The 21,372-nt window shown below is 35.1% G+C and overlaps 1 protein-coding gene across 1 annotated transcript in view; it reads right to left on the bottom strand.

Moving 5' to 3' along the window:
- LOC129219664 (histone deacetylase 8-like) overlaps positions 1-5,205 on the bottom strand; it is a 30,107-nt gene extending 24,902 nt beyond the window's left edge. The window contains exons 1-5 of the mRNA XM_054853941.1: positions 5,122-5,205; positions 4,718-4,916; positions 3,757-3,898; positions 1,989-2,101; positions 122-199 (exon numbers count right to left, since the gene is read on the bottom strand). Of these exons, the coding sequence (XP_054709916.1) occupies positions 122-199; positions 1,989-2,101; positions 3,757-3,898; positions 4,718-4,916; positions 5,122-5,157 (568 nt within the window). The 5' untranslated portion in view covers positions 5,158-5,205. The remainder of the gene's footprint in view (positions 1-121; positions 200-1,988; positions 2,102-3,756; positions 3,899-4,717; positions 4,917-5,121) is intronic.
- Positions 5,206-21,372: the final 16,167 nt, after the last annotated feature.

Here is a 21,372-nt window from a genome sequence, read left to right as displayed (position 1 = left end):
CACATGATTTTGGTGGTTGAACTATTGTGAAAAACTTTTCAACGAATGGGAAGCATGTCAAACAATGCCTATTGCTGAAAAAATGGAAAATCTACTATGCAAATTGTATTAAAATACATACCAGGATAAAATCCAATTTCATGTTTGTGAACTGAGAAACATAAAACTCTAGAGGTGTGTGAAAAGGCTTCTTCTACACCTGTTCAAAAATGAAAAATAACTAAGCATTTGAAACGAAAGGTGCATTTGGTATAGTTTATGCACATGTAGAAAACTACACGAAAATAAGTAAACTATTACAAAATACAATAAAAAACAAAGGTTTAAAAACATTTTATATGGTTAGTTATACACCACTTAATGCAATTATTCATTGGGTATCATAATTGATGTGGCAAAAAACAGATGTTTTTGTGAAAAAAAATCTTTTCAATTAGCATATTTTTTTTCAATCTATTTTTCTTCAGAAATGACTGTTTACTAGAGTTGATAGTAAAATTTTTTTTAAAGTCCTCCAAATTATTAAACTATTTTTTAAATGATGCTATATCTTTTATTCATTTATTAATTTTCTACTCACAAATCACTTCTCAAAGATAAACCAGTATAAAATATTTCACAATCAAGAGACACAACCAGTGGTTAGGATTAATTCCCCGAGAATCCGAGAATTGGCTGAAGAAATGTTGCCAATCCTATCACATTAAGATACAGTAGAAATTCCAAGCTTTCGAATCAATTCGGATGGGACCCTGTTTGAATAATTGGACTTTTTATGCTAAATAGGGTATATTAGGATAAATAACTACATGTACAAAAAACATTTAAAAAGTTTTTAATTGAGTAAATGAAAAGAATGGCCACCTAGCAACAGACAGCAGCCAATAATAGAACTGTATTGATATGAAGTGAACTGAAAATGATATGAGACGGTGACTCCTCATTTCAACAATGTTCAAGTATAGCCTACATTAGCTTCGTGGAGAGAACGGATAAGAACGCATATCGACAGAATTCTTTTCTGCAAATCAAATCGCAGTATGTTTCAGTCTTTTTCTTTCAGAAATTCTGAAAGTGATTCAGATAATCAGCAATTTGGATTGCCAGAGTTCAGGATATAGGAGTTCTACTGAACATATGCATATGTTTTCATCCTAAGCACATAGGAACCTAGCTTTTATGAACTTTTCGTTACATTAAAAAAATTAACATGACTAAAACTTATGGAACAATTTTTATACATTTAACTTAAGGCACTTGAAATCAGATATCATCCAAAGAAAATTTATGTTCTGATTTTTTTTAAACACTAAAGCATGAGTTATTTGCTTTGCTTACAATAAAAATACATTTGTTGTCAATACAAAAAAAAAGTTTAGAACAACAATACATGCATTTTATGACACCTGTAACAGGGTTTCCAGAAGTCCAAGATTTCAAGGGAAAGTCCCTTATTTTGAAAAATTATCCCGCGTCCCAGGGAACTTCCATACGGGATGGCTTAGGTCCCGTATTCTAACTAATAACTATGTTTTACAATACAAGACAGTATTTTAAAGTAAAAAAATAAAGTAAAACAAAAAATGTGCCTAAAACTAATTAGCACCTGTTCCTATCAACGTTGATCTATATACTGAACTTCGTTCTATTGCTTGCTTAATTCTTTGAGTTAGAGTTCCTCCATAAATGTACTCACCCACAAACATACTGAGAGGAATTTTTTGAAAGCTATTGAAACATGATCACCCTTACATGTAAACTACTGTATTAGGATTAGTAACATGCATTAAAGCCAAGGATTTTGGGCAGTTTTGACCGCAATACCTCCCCTCTTGCTGTGTCACTGCCTGTAACTACTGATGTCTAAGGAAAAGGATACATTCAATGAAAAAACTTAATATTTAAGTTGCTTAGTTCAACTTTTTACAGATTAAGGTCTTAAAATTATTTTTTAAAGGTACAAAAGGGAAGTAAATTATAAATAATACCGTCGCCATGATGGAGATCAAGATCTATGTAAAGAACTCTCTTGAATTTTTGCAGCAACTGTAGAATACCCAAAACAATGTCATTGACGTAACAGAAACCATCAGCCTGGTCTCTGAAAGAATTAAAATTCATTTTTGTAAGCTTATTTACCTTATTAAAGATGATGTTATTGAACATAAAACTTCATTCAAGAAATTTAAAAATAAATAAATAAATAAATAAAATATACTATGCAATAAAATCTGTCGTGCAAAGATTTAAAATAAGATAAAAGGTATGTAAGATTATTATACCAACAGAACTAAAAAACTGGCATTAAAAGCGGATTACTTCCTTATACACCGAATAAATAACAGTAGTTTTTTACTAAACCAAAGAAGAATTTCTATTGAATTTCGAAAAACAGTCTTTCGCAACCTAAGTAGCAGAAACAGCAGGATGCTGCAAAGAATGGCGCAAATTCCTGAGCAAGTCCCAAACTAATTTTAATAGGGCGGGTGGGAGGGAGGGGGGATTTCCAAGAAGTAAAACTTAAATTATAGCAAAAGTAGGTTTGTAGCATTTCAGAAGAAAAAAAAATTCATAATATGTAGAAATGTGTATTTAAGGGTAAGATTTAGTTCTTTAAAACATTGTTATGTTTAAGCATCTGGTAGTCAGTGGTAAGGGGGGGGGGGAACAGCAAAATTACATTTTTGTGGGGGGGGGGGATTTCATCTACTCATCTTTCCCTATTTTTACTGAAAAATTTTCAAATTGAAATTCTAAAAATGCAATTTTAAGCTGTCTTTGGGTGCTTAAAAGGAAGGAATTAAATTTGGTGACCCTCCACCTCTCTCCTAAATTTTGGCTATGTCCCTATCTTTTTAAAGGTTCTCCTCTAGTTTTCTTTTTAAAAAAACCTTTCTTCTTTTTCAGGAGGAAGAGGATGGTATCCATACAGAAAATTTCAATTCTCTCCTAATATTTTTCTTTGAAATACAATTGTCTGAGGCCCCAATAAAAAGCTTTTAATATTTTAGACTGAGATGATAACTTTGCATTGACACCCTTATTAAAAAAAAAACCACTTTATTTAGAATATCAAACCTCTTGAATTTCTTGATAAAATTTTGTTTTATCTTTGTTTTTTACCTTCAAACAATTGAACTCGTGCAACTTTTCAAATCTCTCTTCCTCTATTTTTACTGAAATACATTTCAGCGCAAGCCTACATTAATCAGCTCTTGGTTAGATAATCTCAATAATACAGGCTCTTGGACATTTCTAAACATTATTTCTTCTGATCCCCCTCAGTATACTCCAGGGTTCTCTGTAACTACCACTATGTGTGGTTCAAACAGTTGGATGGGGCTCTGAAGAAAGTTCTCTTCCTCGATCCAGACCAGGAGCCGAGCAACCTCTGGTCCGGCTGCCCCAGAGGTCATGGTTAGTGATCATTCTTAGCTCTGTCAATGTCCATCAGAAACTGGTTATCAAACATTCCCACACCATCTCAATAATACCGAATTCTCAAACATTAGTGTATTTTGAGAGGTAGAAAGGGTTACAAAACAAGCAAATACCAACAGCACAGTTATGATATCCAGAGACTGTAGTTTTGACTTTGTTTTGGGCTCATCTCAGTATAGAACATAAATAACATAGCTGGGGGCAGAGATCCTCTCATTGACGAGAAAGGTTTATGCTGTGATTGTAAGTCAAGTTTTAAAAATTTTCAATAAATGTTAAATTTTACAGGAGAAAAAATAATTCAAGGAGTCTTACTTTTTAGCATGATGCCAGCCTCCACCCCAGTTGACTGCAATTTGATAATCACCACTAAGTAAGGCTTTTGCAGCCGTAACTGTGGCTCCACCAATCATAGCAGCTGCATCAAATATATGTGGTATAAAAGGGCAATCATATCCTGTGGAAAAAATGCAAATTTACAATAAAACTGAGTAAATATTAAGTTTTACTTGTCTGTACATTGTACAACAGATCTCACAACATTACCTGTATGAATGAGATCATTAATACTGGAAAAGCAATATTCCCTAATTCTTTTAATTTATTCCATCCGCAAAGCAATATTTTCTAATAATAATCTCTCTCATTTTAAAATGGTCTACAAACATACAATAGATCAGTATTCATTCAACAAAGTTTTTTTAAAATCTTAATGTAATTTAATAGTTTTCATTTAATGACAACTGTACAGTGTACGAATTATTAGAGAAGCATTATTTGCTGTTTTTACAAAGAGAGTACTGTACTACATGAGGCTATGCATGCAAAAAAGGTGAACAAGGAATCATAGTTAGAAAATATAATTTTTAATCATCTTAGACTCTCTTTGGTCTTTTAATGAGGGGTCAGTTTGTGACCCCCAGAAAATGCTGCCTGGGATAGGAGTCCCTGTAGATCCAACACTGTAAACATCATCAAGCAAAATTAAGAGGGCATGAAATAAGAGAAAAGCCTCTTAGAATGTTAATGGAAAACAAAAATTTTTTTAATTTTTAGGAAAGTTATTTTTTGAAGATCAAAGTTAATTATGTGTAGAAAGAAGCCTTTAAACCTCGTTCATACTTTTTCTTTTTTTTTTTTGGGGGGGGGGGGGGCTAATGACCTGTTAGCAAGGGCTTAGTCCCCTTAAGTCTCTCCCCTCTTTAACTCTGCCCATGGTAGAAACATATAAATAGTTTTAAAATTCTATATTGTGATTTTAAAAACAAATACATACCAATTCCAAATTTTTCCATTTCTTCTTCTTCATCCTCAAGCAATTCTTCTTCTGAAATTTGATTAACTTTGCATAGAAAGTCAATATATTCCTCAGAATGAAAAGATTTCAGTTCATCAATGGTAGCAAACTTTGGAGCAATGACACTCACATTGTTGAGAAGTTTGTAAGCTCTTATTAAGTTATGCGTAATCGTAACCTTTAAAAAATAAGAGAGTCGATAATGCACAGATAATCACATTTAATCAAATTAAAAAGTTTTAATACTTTTTGCTCTAAAAATAACGCTAACTATTATCAGTGTATTTAAATATAATTAACAAAGAAAGGTATTTATAGTAAATAATTAAAATCAGTTAACATAGCATACATAAATCAACATTTTATAAACAAAGAAACCTCACCGCTCCATATAATCTAGGATGCTTATTTAAATGCATTTCGAATTCTTGACTATGAATATAAGCAACCGGAAGGTTCGACTCATCATTCGGAAGTGTGGACTGAGTATCATCAGAAAAATCAGATGTTTCAATTGAAAAATCTACATCCATTTTACTTTGTAGGATTTAGCCGAACAGCTCTTTAACTCCGACAGCAGTTTAGCACCATTGTTATAAAATGAGAAAATAATGACACTGCGGTTGGGGATAAGCGGTTATTGTTTACCTTTTAGAAATTTATATCTGCCGAAATAACTAGCAGAAAAATCATGAACAGCTTGTTTTACTAATAATAGAAGATTGAAAAGTATTATATATTATATGTTCTTCTAAATATTTTATACCTTTTTTTCCCAGAAGGTTTTTCGTTTAAAACTGTAACTGTAAAAGTTTTTCTGAATGACAGTTTTTTCAAGTAAACAAAGCGGGATGGAAATCTTTTTCTGTCACAACGCAGGAACAGCTTGTAAAAAATTAATGTTTTATCTTTACCGTGTGACAAAAAGACATTCCTTAAATCCCGCGTTCTTTAACTAGCTGCTGATGCATGTGTTTTCAGTATTTTAAGTAAAATTCTTTTCTATCAATGTCTTGTCATAAATAAACCTCTAAACGGCGGTTGAAAGTTTTACAGAAACAAAAATATACATGTAGCTGATTAGAAACTTCAGTTTTCTTTTTCGTTCTATTTTCTGACATTTTTTGCTTTCAATGTATTCAGCATTTGTTTTATTTTTTTTTGTCGAATTTTCAACTAATAATTTAAAAATGAAATTATAAGCCAATATGCTTTAACCCTGTGGACATATGACTTTCCTGTAATGTTCGCATCTCTCTCTTCTTTTATCGTATAATGACCTTTTTCTGTCTTAAACTGATTCTTTCTTGCATGTATTCTTTTTTTTTTTTTTAAATAACATTTTAACAAGACGAGTGTACAATGTGAAAAGAAATAATGCGAAGCAATCTTTCCTATCCCCCTTCATATCATATGATAGCATTTCCATTGAAAAAAAAAAAGAAAGATTTCGTTCAAATCAAAGTTTTCACTATCCAAAATTGCCCCGCTTTTGAAACACTGATTTTTATTGTTTTAAAACATTACCCCCCCCCCCCCTTTCCCTATATTCTAAAAGTTTTATTTTTCGTTTAAAATGAGTCTTATTTTTCACTTTTTACTCATACTAAATTCCATACACAAAAAACAGTAATAAAACGTTATAATATAGAAGTTATAGAATAACACATAAAACGTGAAGCAATCATCAAAAAATAAGTTATTTATGCAGTGATACAGTAAGAAATGTGCGCAGTAGTTATATTAAATAAAAGATACTGTTAAAAAATTGTAATAGTATTAAAAAGTATGTTCATTTCAAAAGCAGATAATATCTAATATGAAAACGAGATGCATATTCTAAATGTTTGCATTTAAATATTTTGGGTAGTGGAAATTCTTAATTGGCGGGCCTTAGTTCTTGAGGGAGCCTGGGAAATTTATTTTTGAGGGATCCTTATTTTGTAAAAGAAAAATGGCAGTAAAATTATTACTGATTGCATTAGTTATTAATCAAACGTAAATTTCTGATTAATGCACATAAAAAAATAACATGTTTAAAACCTACTTAAAATTAACGAATTTTTTTTCAAATAAAAGGCTGTTCAAACATTATTATGCGAGTTTCTTAGGGAAGCTAATGCCGTTTAATTCTAGAGAAAAAAAATTGATAAAAATAAATGTTTTTTTCAAAGCATAAATTAAAAATTTTGGGCTCTTGATTTAATTGGGGATGTATGTAACAGTTATTTTACACTCTTAATAACTCTATTCATTAAAATTCTCAAAAGTAAAAAAAATATGGAGAAATAATAGATAAAATTAAAACTTTTTAAAACCCAAACTGAGTCGCAACTGTAGAATCAAGAGGGAAAATTGAAAATCCTTTTAAAAGCCTTATATCATCAAAAATCAATGTCAAGTATTTTATTTGCTTTTAAATAGAAACTGGCAACAGAGATAAAAATTTTAAATCATTGCTTTTAATCTCCTTGTCGGCCAACAATGAATTCGGTTATCAATCGCGTGAATAAAGGCTTAGCCGTTACTAAAATCTGCTTTAAAAAGTTATAATTAATTTGAATTCCATGAAACATGGAAGTTCCAAACACATTCTATCAGACGCGGGGGAAAATTCTCTTTATTTTGGTATTAAACTTTTAATTTGTAACTATGTTTTCACTGCAAAAATCGCGAAAAACATTTTAGAGGTTTTTAATTAATATCTTCGTTAATTAATGTCATCCAAAGATGCAACCTAGCTAAGAACACTCTCGATCAAGTCTCCTTTCGAACAATTTTTTTTTTTTCAAAATCGGTCCTTCCGTTTAGGCGCTAGAGAGTCACAGACACAGATACACAGACACGTCAAACTTATAACCCCCTTCCTTTGTGTGTCGGGGGTTAATAATCATGGCCGGCTCTAATAGTTTAGCTGTCCCAGGCAATGCTAACAAGTGCCGCCCCATCGTCTTAATAATATGAGTATATTTTTTTAAAGAATCGAGTTTACTCTCACGCATTGCTGCAATGGTGTCTTCCCGGTTTCGCCGACATTTCATTTTCCCACCAACCAGTTTTCAGTTTCAATAATGCATTTTGATGTATTAAAGAGGGGAGGAAATTTGAAATGTCGGCGAAACTGGGGATAAACCGCTACAATTTGAATTGTAAAGAAAAGAAAAATGAGGAAAAAATTTTGAGTTTTTCATTTTTTCTCTCCTTACACTTTGCCATCACAAATTTTGCCGCCTCTGAAATCTGTCGCCCTAGGTGGTGGCACAGGTCGCCCACCCCTGGAGCCGGGATTGAAATGAACTGATCTGTATAGAGGGCGACACGAACTGGGAGGTAGAATTATTAATCTGCCGAATGGGGGGGGGGGGGGACTCCAAAGACACACACACAAAGATAATCATACTACAAAATATAAGCATACACACTAGATTAATAATTTTTACTTTTGAGGCACTATAACGCGGAAAATTTACGATTGCTGTGAGTTTAAAAACGCCTCCCTCCCCCCCCCCCCACCAAAAAAAGAAAAATGCACTTTTGTCTTCAATTAACGAGTTGAACCGTACCGTGTCAGCAGACTCTTGCTGGTGAGATAAATTTACTTTTTTTACCAATGCTTCAATTATGCGACGGCCCGGTTAAAGTTTTTGTTATGAATCTCTAAAACTTTTTTCTGCATCGGGTTGCTCACGACAAACTAGGGTTGTTTTAAAATGCTCATCTGCTCAATCTAAGATACATGAATCCTATATTTTTCTTCTTTTAACTTGTTAAATTTAGTTTGCATTTTTAAATCTCTGATGCCAACCAAAATATAAAATTTCTTCAAATTTGAATGTTTTAACATTCTCTATAGGCGCAGAAAAGAGTCAAAGAATTATGTTTCAAAGAAGCTTGACTCCTAACGCATATTCATAAGTTCACGCATCCAATAATTTTAGTCATTAAAAAAAAACGAAGCATAAGTTATTAAATAATCGTACGAGGATGTCATGTGGAGTTAATTTTTATTTGGTAATAAATATCAATAATGCATTTTAGTTTGCATCAATCAGAGAGCGTATACTTTTTTTTATAATTAATGTAATTACTAATAATTTATTACTATTTTTCTTTTATAAAATGAGGGCCCCACCAAAATAAATCGCCCATGGCCTCCAATCTCTAAATCGGGACGTGACTCCTACTAGTAAGAAATAGAGGGCCCGGATCTGGGTCTAGTCAGTTTGTGAGGTAATCAAACCAAGCCCATCATTTAGGGCCATAAGGAGGGGGAAATTGCTCCCCCCCCCCCGACTTTTAGAAGTCAATAAATTCATATAGTGGGCGTGGTGTATTCATAAAAAGTGGGAATATTCCGATTGAATTTTCATTGAATTTATACCCTTCGACCCCTCCAGGAAAAATTCGAAATGACTGGCCTGAATCAGACCCTGTCCAGCTGACGGGGACAAATTTTTTGATGATCACTTTCTTACAAGACCACTGAAAATCAGGGGTGCCCCACCCTCAAGTTCAAAAGCGCAAATCCCCCCCCCCTCGATTTTTCTCAACCCTCTTTCCATTAAAAAAAACTTTTATTAATTTTTTTTAACATTTTTTATTTATTTTTAATTGTTACTATTATTATTATTTTATTAGAAAAGTTCTGTGCTTTGCCAATGACATACACACACACAAACTAAATAAATAAATGAAACATAAAGAGAATAAAACAAAATAAATAATTTAAATCAAAAATAAATCAATAAATAAATGTAATTTTTTTTAATCTCTCCCCCCCCCTCCCCAATAATTTTGATGTCACAACTTGCACAATAACCCCCCTCCCCCTTGTGGGCACCCTTGCTGAAAATACATTAAGTAATGATTCAGCAATAACTTCTTATAAATTTTTAATGCCAAGGTTCTGTCACGAACATAATGTTAAATTTCTTAAGTCTTGAGTTGCAAGTAAACCTCCTCGCTCCCTCACCCCTAAACGATAATAATTTCTTCTCTATGTCTTACTCTGCCCCGCCGCTCTGTTATGTCAGTTTCCCCAGTCAGCTACAGATGTCTGCAGCTTTTCTCGCATACTTAAATGTAAACCGAATGAAAAATGACGCGTCAGGCATTTCCGTCAGAATTTTTACGGCGGGAATGGGTGCAGAAAGGCTGGGGGTGACGCCTTCCGTGTTCCGAGATGGGGTGTTCCTAAGTGTCATTCAACTAGGAACACTCAGTCCAGGAAGAAGTCACATTGAAGTTCTAAAATAAAGGTGACATCAAATCAAGTACAAATAATACGCACACACTTAAGCTGACAATTTATATTTTTCTTTCAAAACGGGACTTTATTGTGTTTATTGCAGGAAAAAAAAAAGAAAAAAAAACATAATTGAACATTTAAACTAGTATGTTGTGGCCATCACGAAACTGTCTTCTATATTTTTCTTTTTTTTTTCTGATCCCTCCCCATGCTTGACGAGGAAGCAATATTCCCAACAAAAACAAAATTACACATGCAAAAACTTGACTACCATCCCAATGTCTGAATTATTGCAAAAGCAAAGCAAAGAGCGAAAATTGAAAGTTATTTTAAAAGCCTTGCTTGAATTAATTACAAATATTTTATTTGTTAACAGACATAAGATGGCAACAGTTAAAAATTTTAAATCATTGAGATAATATTTCCGATCATTTCCATTCAATTAAAATCACGAGAAATACGCAGACGACAATCTATTCCGATTTATCTTTCTTATTTTGCATTAATAAAACTATTTTTATTCGCAAAAAAAAAAAAAAAAAAATCAACACCTCTTGGAGCGATTGGCGTCAAAATTGAACCAAAGCCTGTTTACCTATGGATTCACATATGTTCCAAATTTCAACCAGAACGTAGCATTACTTCTTGAGATAGGGCACTCACAATGGAAAAAAAGAACGGGCGATTGCGCTACCCCCCTTTTTACTTTCTTCTATATCTAATATATAGAAGAAAGTATTGGATTCGTGCAAATTTTCGAATTTCGAATTTTGACGGATTCGAACGTTTTGAGGTGTGCTGAGTCCATTTCGACTATTTTTGGAAAATGTCTGTCTGTCTGTGTGTGTGTATGTATGTGTGTGTGTATGTATGTGTGTATGTGTTTGTGTCACGTCTGTGTGTGACCAGTTTTTTGTGGCCGCTCTACAGCAAAAACTACCGCATGAAATCGAGCGAAATTTGGTACACATATGTGCCCCTATGTGAACTTGTGCCCATTGGTTTTTGGCGCGAATTCCTCCAAGGGGGGTGGAGCAATGGGACGTTTTTTGAGTTACGCGTGCTTGCTATTCCTCAGGAAGTAACTGGCGGAATCAAACAAAATTTGGTCCATATGTTGCCCCGAACAGGAGTAGGTGCTGATTCAATTTTGGTGTCAATAGCTCAAACGGGGGTTGAGTTATGGAACGTTTTATGTCTTCAATTGTGACTGCTGTATCTCAAGAAATAACGAAAGGAATCAAACAAAAATTTTTTGACAAGTAGCCCTTAGTGGGTATAAGAGCTTATTTTATTTTGGTGTCAACAGCTAAAAAGGGGGTAGCGCAATCGCCCGTTCTTTTTTTCCATTGTGAGTACCCTATCTCAAGAAGTAATGCTACGTTCTGGTGGAAATTTGAAATATATGTGAATCCATACGTAAACAGGCTTTGGTTCAATTTTGACTCCAATCGCTCCAAGAGGTGTTGATTTTTTTTTTTTTTGCGAATAAAAATAGCTTTATTAATGCAGCAATAAGAAAGATAAATCGTAATAGATTGTCGTCTGCGTATTTCTCGTGATTTTAATTGTATGGAAATGATCGGAAATATTATCTCAATGATTTAAAATTTTTAACTGTTGCCATCTTATGTTTGTTAATAAATAAAATATTTGTAATTAATTCAAGTAAGGCTTTTAAAGTAACTTTCAATTTTCGCTCTTTGTTTTGTTTTTACAATAATTCAGACATTGGGATGGTCGTCAAGTTTTTGCATGTGTAATTTTGTTTTTGTTAGGAATATTGCTTCCTCGTCAAGCATGGGGAGGGATCAGAAAAAGGAAAAATATAGAAGAAAGTTTCGTGATGGCCACAACATACTAGTTAGCTGTTGATACCAAAATAAAATCAGCTCTTATACCCACTAAGAGCTACTTGCCGATAAATGTTTCTTTTATTCCGTTCATTATTTCTTGAGATACAGCAGTCACAATTGACGACAAAAAACGTTCTATAGCTCAACCCCCGTTTGAGTTATTGACACCAAAATTGAATCAGCACCTGTTCCTGTTAATGGCAACATATGGACCAAATTTTGTCTGATTCCGCCAGTTACTTCCTGAGGAATAGCAAGCACGCGTAACTCAAAAAACGTCCCATTGCTCCACCCCCCTTGGAGGAATTCGGCCAAAAACCAATGGGCACAAGTTCACATAGGGGCACATATGTGTACCAAATTTCGTTCGATTTCATGCGGTAGTTTTTGCTGTAGAGCGGCCACAAAAAACTGGTCACACACAGACGTGACACACACACACATACATACACACACACATACATACACACACGATTACATACATACACACACACAGACAGACAGACATTTTCCAAAAATAGTCGAAATGGACTCAGCACACCTCAAAACGTTCGAATCCGTCAAAATTCGAAATTCGAAAATTTGCACGAATCCAATACTTTCTTCTATGTATTAGATATAGAAGAAAGTAAAAAGAAGAATTGATACAATACAATCAGGAGGAAGCCCCATGGAAGTCAATATGACCTCTCAAAAATTTCTTTATTTTGTCTAAACACTTGGAAAAATTCGGAGACAATAATGCAAAATTACTTCTTTTTTATTGCAATAAGGCCTAATATTTCTTCTTATTAGATCTAGATGTAGATTATGTGCATGCTGGTATTTTGTCATTCATTAGGCAAAATTAAGAGTTTTATTCGGTAAGTTAAGAATTCACTCCCCCCAGGTCCGATATTTTGATTTTTTCCGGGGAGGAAGAGGGGGGAGGCAAAAGGTATGTATTCAATGTACATTATATTAAAAAACCCACAAAACAACTCCCACTTACATGAAATACATTAATTTTTCCAAACCTGGGGGGTCAACTGACTCTTCAAAATAATGAGCCTGCCCCCCCCCCTCTAAAAAATTTGAGTTTGGGAAGTCCCCAGTGGTGGATGTACCACATCGCAATTGAGAAAAACCCCCACGACATAGGGCCCCCGAAAAATACTTGTTTCTTCGACTCCTATGCTAAAAGCGATAGACAAAGGACCCTCCAAATATACATTGCGACGAGCGTCCTAATTTAAATCCACCACTGGGTTTCACTGAGAATAATATCTTTTGATGCCCAAATCAGCCTGAGTACATTTGCCACATTGAAATTCTTAGAAGTATTTCACGAAATTTATATTTTTACAACCTACCTTGCCTTAAGAATTTTAATTTTCAACTGTGCTTTTTCGTTAAACTACAAATTATTCATTAGCGAAAATACCCTTTCTTCCGATGCCTTAAAGCCGAGCAAAGGTAATGTAAAAAATATATTCAGCTAGCTAAAACTGCTCAGAATATCTGATCTATATAGTGTTTCTTCTTCGTTGTGGAAAAAATGTATCAAATACATCATGTAGCAGAACAGACAATTATTTTGTAGTGTCTGAAGTTCGGAGAGTTTCCGGCAGGGTAACGATAACGTAGTCGACATTTAATTATTATGCAAAATTTCGCATGATTCAAATTATTGATACGAATTACTTAACCATTAACATCTAACTAGTATCGATTGAAACAATCCTCGTATCCCGTTCTGCCACTTCAGCAAGCAGGACAGGGGTAGTTGTCCGATGGGAGGTCACGGAAGGTCATAGTGACCTTCTAAAAATTGCTTTTTTTTTTTTTTTTTTGGAAAAGTTTGAGTGACGATTCGGCAGACTAAGAGACATAATTGCAATAATGCAATTTTTAAATGCCCGAAAGTCCCTGTCATCAGATGTACCTATGAGTGCATATCCATATCTTATCATGCGGCAAAATTTGGAGTTTTATTCGGAACATTGAGAATTTCCGCTCTCCCAAAAATTTAATCAACTATGTGGGACAACGGGCCAAGCTCTTTTGATAACAGAATCGTTCCGTTCAACTTTCAACTCTGGTATTGTGACGGTATACTATATATTGTTTCGGATAATTCCAGCCAATATCGTATTTTTCATTATGGACATTTCAATTTAAAGCGTTTTTCTTTTTCCAAAGTTGGAACGTACAAGCGAAGGACAAACTAATTGTAACTCTCATGCAAATTTAGTTCTAATTGTAAGCATTATAATGATAAAATCGAGAACATTTATTTTAGTCAATCAGATGTACGTCGAGATAAATTCCCTGGTTAACGCCCATAAATATAACCTTTATTTACTCACTTTCAACCCGAAATAACCCTTTCAGGAATAAAAGATTCCTTGTGTGTTCTAATCTGTCTCATCATTAAAAGTCTCCGAGCTTCCGGGCAGAACACGTGGAACGGCCCATTTGGAGGTGGTTTTCATCAAAGACGGAAGACTAATTTATGACGGAAAAAGTCAAATAAGAGAGCAGATGGGATAAATAAAAAGTTACGGAAGAAGGCAACGGTAGTAAGCTGTTTTCTAATTTGATATTTTCTTTTAAAATAAAAAGTGAAAATGTAAAAAATTCAAGATTTTTCAGGTTAAACGGAAATGTAAATTCCCCGTGAATTATACCTCATGGTTTTGGATTAAAAATAGTTTCATTTCTTCCGGGATAGGAAAAAATGAGGCAACTAAATTGGAATTTCTCAAATTTGTAAAACTGTCAACTAATGACAAAATAAATAAATAAATAAATAAAATAAAATAAAAATAAAAAGAACACTATATTAAAAAAAGAAAGAAAAAAAAAGAAATGAGCTAACACCTTAGAACAGGAATTAGTAAATGGAAGGACCAAGTCCAGTCACTGGTTTATAAAATGCTGAGGCAAAGATCTCAACCTGGACCAATGGACGACACGTTTTAAGTGAAACGAGTGGAAAAAGCCTAATTTCTTCCTATATATTTCACTTTCAAAAATGTCACGTGACTTGGGATACTTGCTTCAGGAATTGAAGCATTCTCTCTCTCTACCATTTAATCCTTCTCAATGGCTAACACGAATTCAGGGTTCGTACTCATTTTCAGAAACAAAATGAAGGAGTTTTGCAAGAGTAAAATGAGATTTTGAAGTAATACTTTTGGGCTATCCTTAAATGCTGTCAGTTTTTTTCAACATATTTGGCCCCTTTCACCCTTCCTCACACTTCGCCTTACCCCTTCCCTTGTCACATGTCATATTTTTTTAAACATATTGTTATTATAACCGTGTGATGTCACTTTTTGTCACCCTCTCTCTTGCACTGGTCACAATTTCATGACTTGTGGATAACTCTTTTTACAATGTCAAAACTTCTATTTACTAAACAATTATTTTTTTAACACAACCCACTTAAAATAGTGGTACATCTACTTATGTATTTTTAAATATTTAAATAATAGTTAGAAAAACTGACTTTTGCTGCTCAGAGCATTGTGGAGGGAAAAGCAATAATCATAAAACTTGAAGAAAAAAAATCCAAGCACCATTTAACCATGTATTATTTCATTAATGTAATGCCTTAGTCATCTAATAATATTTTCACGTTCAACTTTTATGAATTGTGTAACCAATTTGTAAATCACATCTTTCTTTACGAAAATAAAATAAATATATCAAACTAGCAAGAATACCCGGCGTTGCCTGGGCCAGTAATAATTGTAAGAAACAATCGCTACATTCTTTCGTTTTCTGTTTTAACTGAAAGAACTGAAAACACACCGCTTTGAATTGATTAAAAATCGAGCTTCTTCCTTACCCATAAAAGTAAAATAACAATAAGTATAAAGAACCGACGAATATTCATTTAGGAACGAAAGCACGAATTTAAGCATATAAAAATTTGAAGAATTTCCAAAATATGAACTAACAAAAACAAAGATCAATAAATAAACCGTGCGCTTGCTTCATTTAATTAAATAGTACACACACACACACACACACAAAAAAAAAAAAAAAGCTCTCTACTATGTTTCCCTTAGAGTGCGAAAAGTAGAGTTTCCGAATGTTTAAATGACTTTAAAACTCATGTTTGCTCCGGAGAAGCCTTGATTCAAAATTTTCATTATGATTAATTTTAATATTCCTGTTGTTAGGCAACGAATTTTTGTAACAATGGGTTTTATATTTAATCACATAGAGTAAAGAAATTATATAGAGAACCCTGCTATACTAAGAAATAGAAGCCGTAAGTTGCACCGCTGTATCCCAAGATCCTTAGCTTTTTGCTAAGTATTTTAAGATATATCTTGGTTCAAAACATTCCATTTCTGAATCAGAATCAGTTAAACTTAGATATTGTTGTAAATTTATGAAGCACGTTTTTGAAATTGCATTAAAACATGAATTAAAATGCTGTAGTGAAGTGAAGTCACTGATTCCTGCGAGCGAGCAACTCAACTCGAGCGGAGAGCAGGAGTGGAACAAAAACAATTCGGCGATCGAACAGACGCGTTTGCTTTGGTGTGTATCATTGTAAGATTAAATAAATAATATGGAGTCAGATGATATTGTTTACTGAATCAACAACAACACTAAAGCTACAGTGGTGACCTCCGGACTATTTTGTGCATTGAAAATGAGTACTGATAAAGAAATTCCGAAACAAAGCGTTTCAACGGACGTTCTTTCTGAAACCGAAAGCACTGAGCAAGCCTGCTTTGTGGGTCATGTTGGAGTGAAAGTTCCACCGTTTTGGAAGCCTGATCCCAGGATTTGGTTTCTGCAGTTAGAAGCACAGTTTCCGCCGTGCAAAAATCACAAGTGACGAAACAAAATTCGACCTAGTCGTCAGTTCCATAGAGGCAGAAATCCTAGCGCAAGTTACAGACATTTTAGTTACCCCCACCACCCAACAACAAATATGACGCAATAAAAGATCGCCTGATTTCGACTTTCGCAGACAGTGAATCCCAGAGGACACAAAAATTGTTGACCCAAATTGAACTTGGGGATCGTAAACCTTCAATTTTTACTCTGTGAAATGAGAAATCTTGCCGACCAAAAGGTTAGTGAAAATTTTCTAAAAACCTTGTTTTTGCAACGCCTCCCATTGGACATGCGCAGCATTCTATCAGTCAGCAACGATGATTTAAATAAACTGGCCACCATGGCTGATAAAATTTGGGACCTTCGATCACCCAATAATTACAATTTGGCTTCGGTGTCACATACTAATGTGTCGATGGTTTACTTTGGAATCCCTCCAAAAACAGATAACAGACCTCCGAATACTTGTGGAAAATTTAAACAAAAGGGGACGTTCCTCAGCTCGTCGTCAGCATAGTGGGAAGAGCCACAGCAAATCTGGCAGCCGCAAACCCTCCGATCAGCACGGAATATGCTACTTCCATTCAAAGTTTGGTGATAAAGCGTATAAATGCTTACAACCATGCAGTATGTCTCTTCAACTACGGGCGTGAGGGCCCCGACGTGCAGGAAAACTGATACCCCGGCTTTCCACGGCGACAGGGAGCCTAGGGGCGGGTAGTTGAGTCGCCTCTTCATTAGTGACAAAGCATCAGCAGCCCTTTTCCTGGTAGATTCAGGGGCGGAGATTTCTGTAATTCCTCCAACGCTCACGGAAAGAAAAAATGTACATAAGTTTGAACTATTTGCAGCAAACCATTCGAAAATTAAAACTTTTGGGCAGAAACTGTTACGACTCGATCTTGGCCTCAGACGAGACTTTGTATGGCCGTTCATAATAGCCGATGTCGACAAGCCAATCATCGGGATAGATTTTCTGGCAAACTTCAACCTTTTAATCGACAGCAAAAATCAAATGCTAATAGATGGAAATACAAAACTGTCAACAAAGGGAACGTTTTTTTCAACGAGAAGACCAGTCATCACCGAAATAGAAACGCAACAGCCATATATGTACATAGTCTCAAAATTTCCCTGATCTGCTAAGACCTAATATTATAAATACTAAAATTGTAAATCATAATATTGAACATTTCATCACCACACAGGGACCACCGGTATATAGTAAAGCGCGCAGACTTTCCGCAGAAAAATTAAAGGCCCGCTCGAAAAGAGTTTGACTACATGCTACAGCAAGGTTTGTGCCGCCCTTCCAAGAGCAGTTGGGCCAGCCCACTACACCTAACCCAGAAAAAATCAGGTGATTGGAGACCTTGCGGGGACTACAGGGCCCTTAACAACGTTACGGTTCCAGATCGTTATCCGATACCATTTCTAACGGATTGTAGCTATATACTGCATGGAGCTAAGATTTTTTCATCCATTGACTTACTGCGAGCGTACCAGCAAATACCGGTGCATGAAGCGGACATCCAAAAGACCGCCATAACCACGCCTTTTGGGCTATTCGAGTTCCCCTTCATGCCGTATGGCCTTTGCAATGCAGCACAGACTTTCCAACGTCTGATAAACACTGTGTTGCAGGGATTAGACTTTCTTTTCTGTTATTTAGATGACATATTGATTGCTTCGAAGGATGAAGAGACACATCAAAAACATCTGTTCCTTCTCTTCGAGCGACTGAACGAGTATGGTCTACGCATTAACCTTTCTAAATCTATATTTGGTGTAACAAACATCCAATTTCTCGGATATGAAATCAGCTCCGAGGGGATGAAGCCTTGTACATCCAAAGTCGATGTCATTAAAAATTATCCCGAACCTAGCTCTGCCACTAGCCTGAGACGGTTCCTGGGAATGGTAAATTTTTACCACAGATTCATTCCTAAATGCGCTAGCATACAGCAACCACTCACCAAGTTACTTGCTGGCCATAAAAAGAATAGCACCAAACCTCTTCAGTGGACTGACGAAAGTCGTGAATCGTTTTCCAGGCTCAAGGATGCCTTATGTTCGGTGACTCTCTTATCACATCCAGATCCAGAGGCTCAACTGAGTTTGGTAACGGACGCTTCAGACATAAGCATCGGAGCCGTCCTTCAACAAGTAATCGCTGGATTAAAAAAACCTCTTAGTTTCTTTTCAAGAACTCTATCCCCGGCACAGAGGAAATACAGCACGTACGATCGTGAACTTCTGGCCATTTACAGTGCCGTTAAGCATTTTAGATACTTACTAACGATGATTGATCGTTTTTCGAGATGGGTTGAAGCTGTTCCTATGGCAGATCAATCAGCAGAAACTAAGTATTATCCGCAACCTAAAACCTTCTGCAACGACTACCCATGGTAATACGAACGTGTTCGTTTCAAAACAGCTTTTGAATTGCTCACAAGTTTTCGTCTACAATAATGCCGTCACTTCATCTTTGCAACCAGTTTATCTTGGGCCTTATGTTGTGAAACATCGGTCACCAAAGTATTTTGACATTGAAATCAATGGAACTGTCAAAAGAATTTCAATTGACCGACTGAAACCATGCTTTATCGTAAAGGACAACGACGAGAAACCCCTCGAAAACCAAAGACACAGGGATTTCACGGATCAACCCACCCAAGGTGCATTTCGAGAGGAAATTTCACCGCCGAGCAATCGCACTCATACCACACGCAGCAGAAGGATTGTCAGGTTCCCCCCTCATTTAAAGGATTATGATTCCTAATCGTTTGCTCTAGGGAGGGAGTGTGTAGTAAAGTGAAGTCACTGATTCCTGCGAGCGAGCAACTCAACTCGAGCGGAGAGCAGGAGTGGAACAAAAACAATTCGGCGATCGAACAGACGCGTTTGATTTGGTGTGTATCATTGTAAGATTAATAAATAATATGGAGTCAGATGATAGTGTTTACTGAATCAACAACAACACTAAAGCTACAGTGGTGACCTCCGGGACTATTTTGTGCATTGAAAATGAGTACTGATAAAGAAATTCCGAAACAAAGCGTTTCAACGGACGTTCTTTCTGAAACCGAAAGCACTGAGCAAGCCTGCTTTGTGGGTCATGTTGGAGTGAAAGTTCCACCGTTTTGGAAGCCTGATCCCAGGATTTGGTTTCTGCAGTTAGAAGCACAGTTCCGCCGTGCAAAAATCACAAGTGACGAAACAAAATTCTTAGCAATAAATTATAGCCTAAGTTGTTCCCTGATAATGTAGCTATCAATGGTGAAAAAATGGTTAAAATCCGTCCTGTAGTTTTGAAGTTTACCCCGGACATCCGGACAGAGATTAGCCCTTTATGTATAAAGATTACTACATTCAAGTCGCGCTTATAACTTCGCCCTTGTGACGAAGTTAAGTTGTCGATCAAAGTATTTTAAATTACTGTCACAAGGGAAGACTATGTAGTCTTGATCTAAAAAAGAGGAGTTTTGAAGGAGTTAAAACCAAAATGAAAGAGTTTGAAGGGCCCTTCAAAAAATTTTCTTAAATGAAGAAGTATTGGAGGAGTTTTGAAAAAACGTACGAATCCTAGAATTAGATGCGACGGAGCAAGTGTCAATCAGAGCAATTCTGTCAAATTTTATTAATAGTTTTACTTATTTTACCTCCTTTTCGTCTTCATTAACATGCGGCCTTTTACCACATTTTGGGTCACAGGAAAAAATGATTACATTTTAACTGTAAAACATATACAAACTACAATACATCTATCACACAGCTTTCCCACCTCAAGCCAAAATAAAATAAATAACTAAAATTGAAAAAACTCATTGTTTTAAATTTTTATAAAACTATTAATTTTTGACTATATTTGAAGCGCCTGGAGCGCGGGAAGATGTGAATGGATTTCGATGTGCCAAAAATCCAACTTTCCCTCCCCGCGCAAAATGTAAACTCGTGAAAAAAAAATCATACTCTGTTTATCCTCATATAAATAATAGCCAATGATCGAGTAACCCGCAAGATTAACAATGAAACTCACGCCACGACATGACAATCTGATAATATGTTTTGGTAATGTTTAACATGCAGGGAAAGGCCTTATTGTGACAAGGCTGAACTCGATCTGGCAACTTAACTGTTTTATTGATAAGATTTCAGGGGAATGAAGAAACGAAGAAATGGTCAACAATGAATGCTACCTACTGGAGTTAAGGCTAATCCACTAGAGTTAGGGTTACAATTTGAACTATCAAAATATCACCAAATAGGCAATGGCTTTGTTCAAATGAAGAAGCAATTTTCACCAGTCATACCTTGACGGGCGATTTTCTACTTTTGAATAGTTGTGAAAAACACGGAAGCAGGAGCTGATTTAATTCGCTCCACGGTCCACGGGAGGCTGATTTTGGTAGTCTTTTGCTCAAATAAAAATAGCTCAACTAATACAACAATGTAAGAGATAATTCATATTAAAATGCTCGAGAAAGCCTTTCACGCTATTTACTTGTTAACTAGTTAAATGTCGTTTATATTTTTAATTTACCGATTTAATAATATCGTATGTTCACTTCACTATTAAAAGCTGAAATGTGCTATTCTTGAAGATTTCAAAGATGTAAATATCTTTTAAAAAGAAAACCCTTAAAGTGTTTTAGAATAGAATAGGAATCAGAAGTTTTGAAAGG

The sequence above is a fragment of the Uloborus diversus genome, chromosome 4, assembly GCF_026930045.1.
Source record: "Uloborus diversus isolate 005 chromosome 4, Udiv.v.3.1, whole genome shotgun sequence".
In the NCBI taxonomy this organism is placed as follows: Eukaryota; Metazoa; Arthropoda; class Arachnida; order Araneae; family Uloboridae; genus Uloborus; species Uloborus diversus.
The sequence above is the reverse complement of the archived record's forward strand: the minus strand, read 5'-3'. Positions and strand labels throughout refer to the sequence as shown.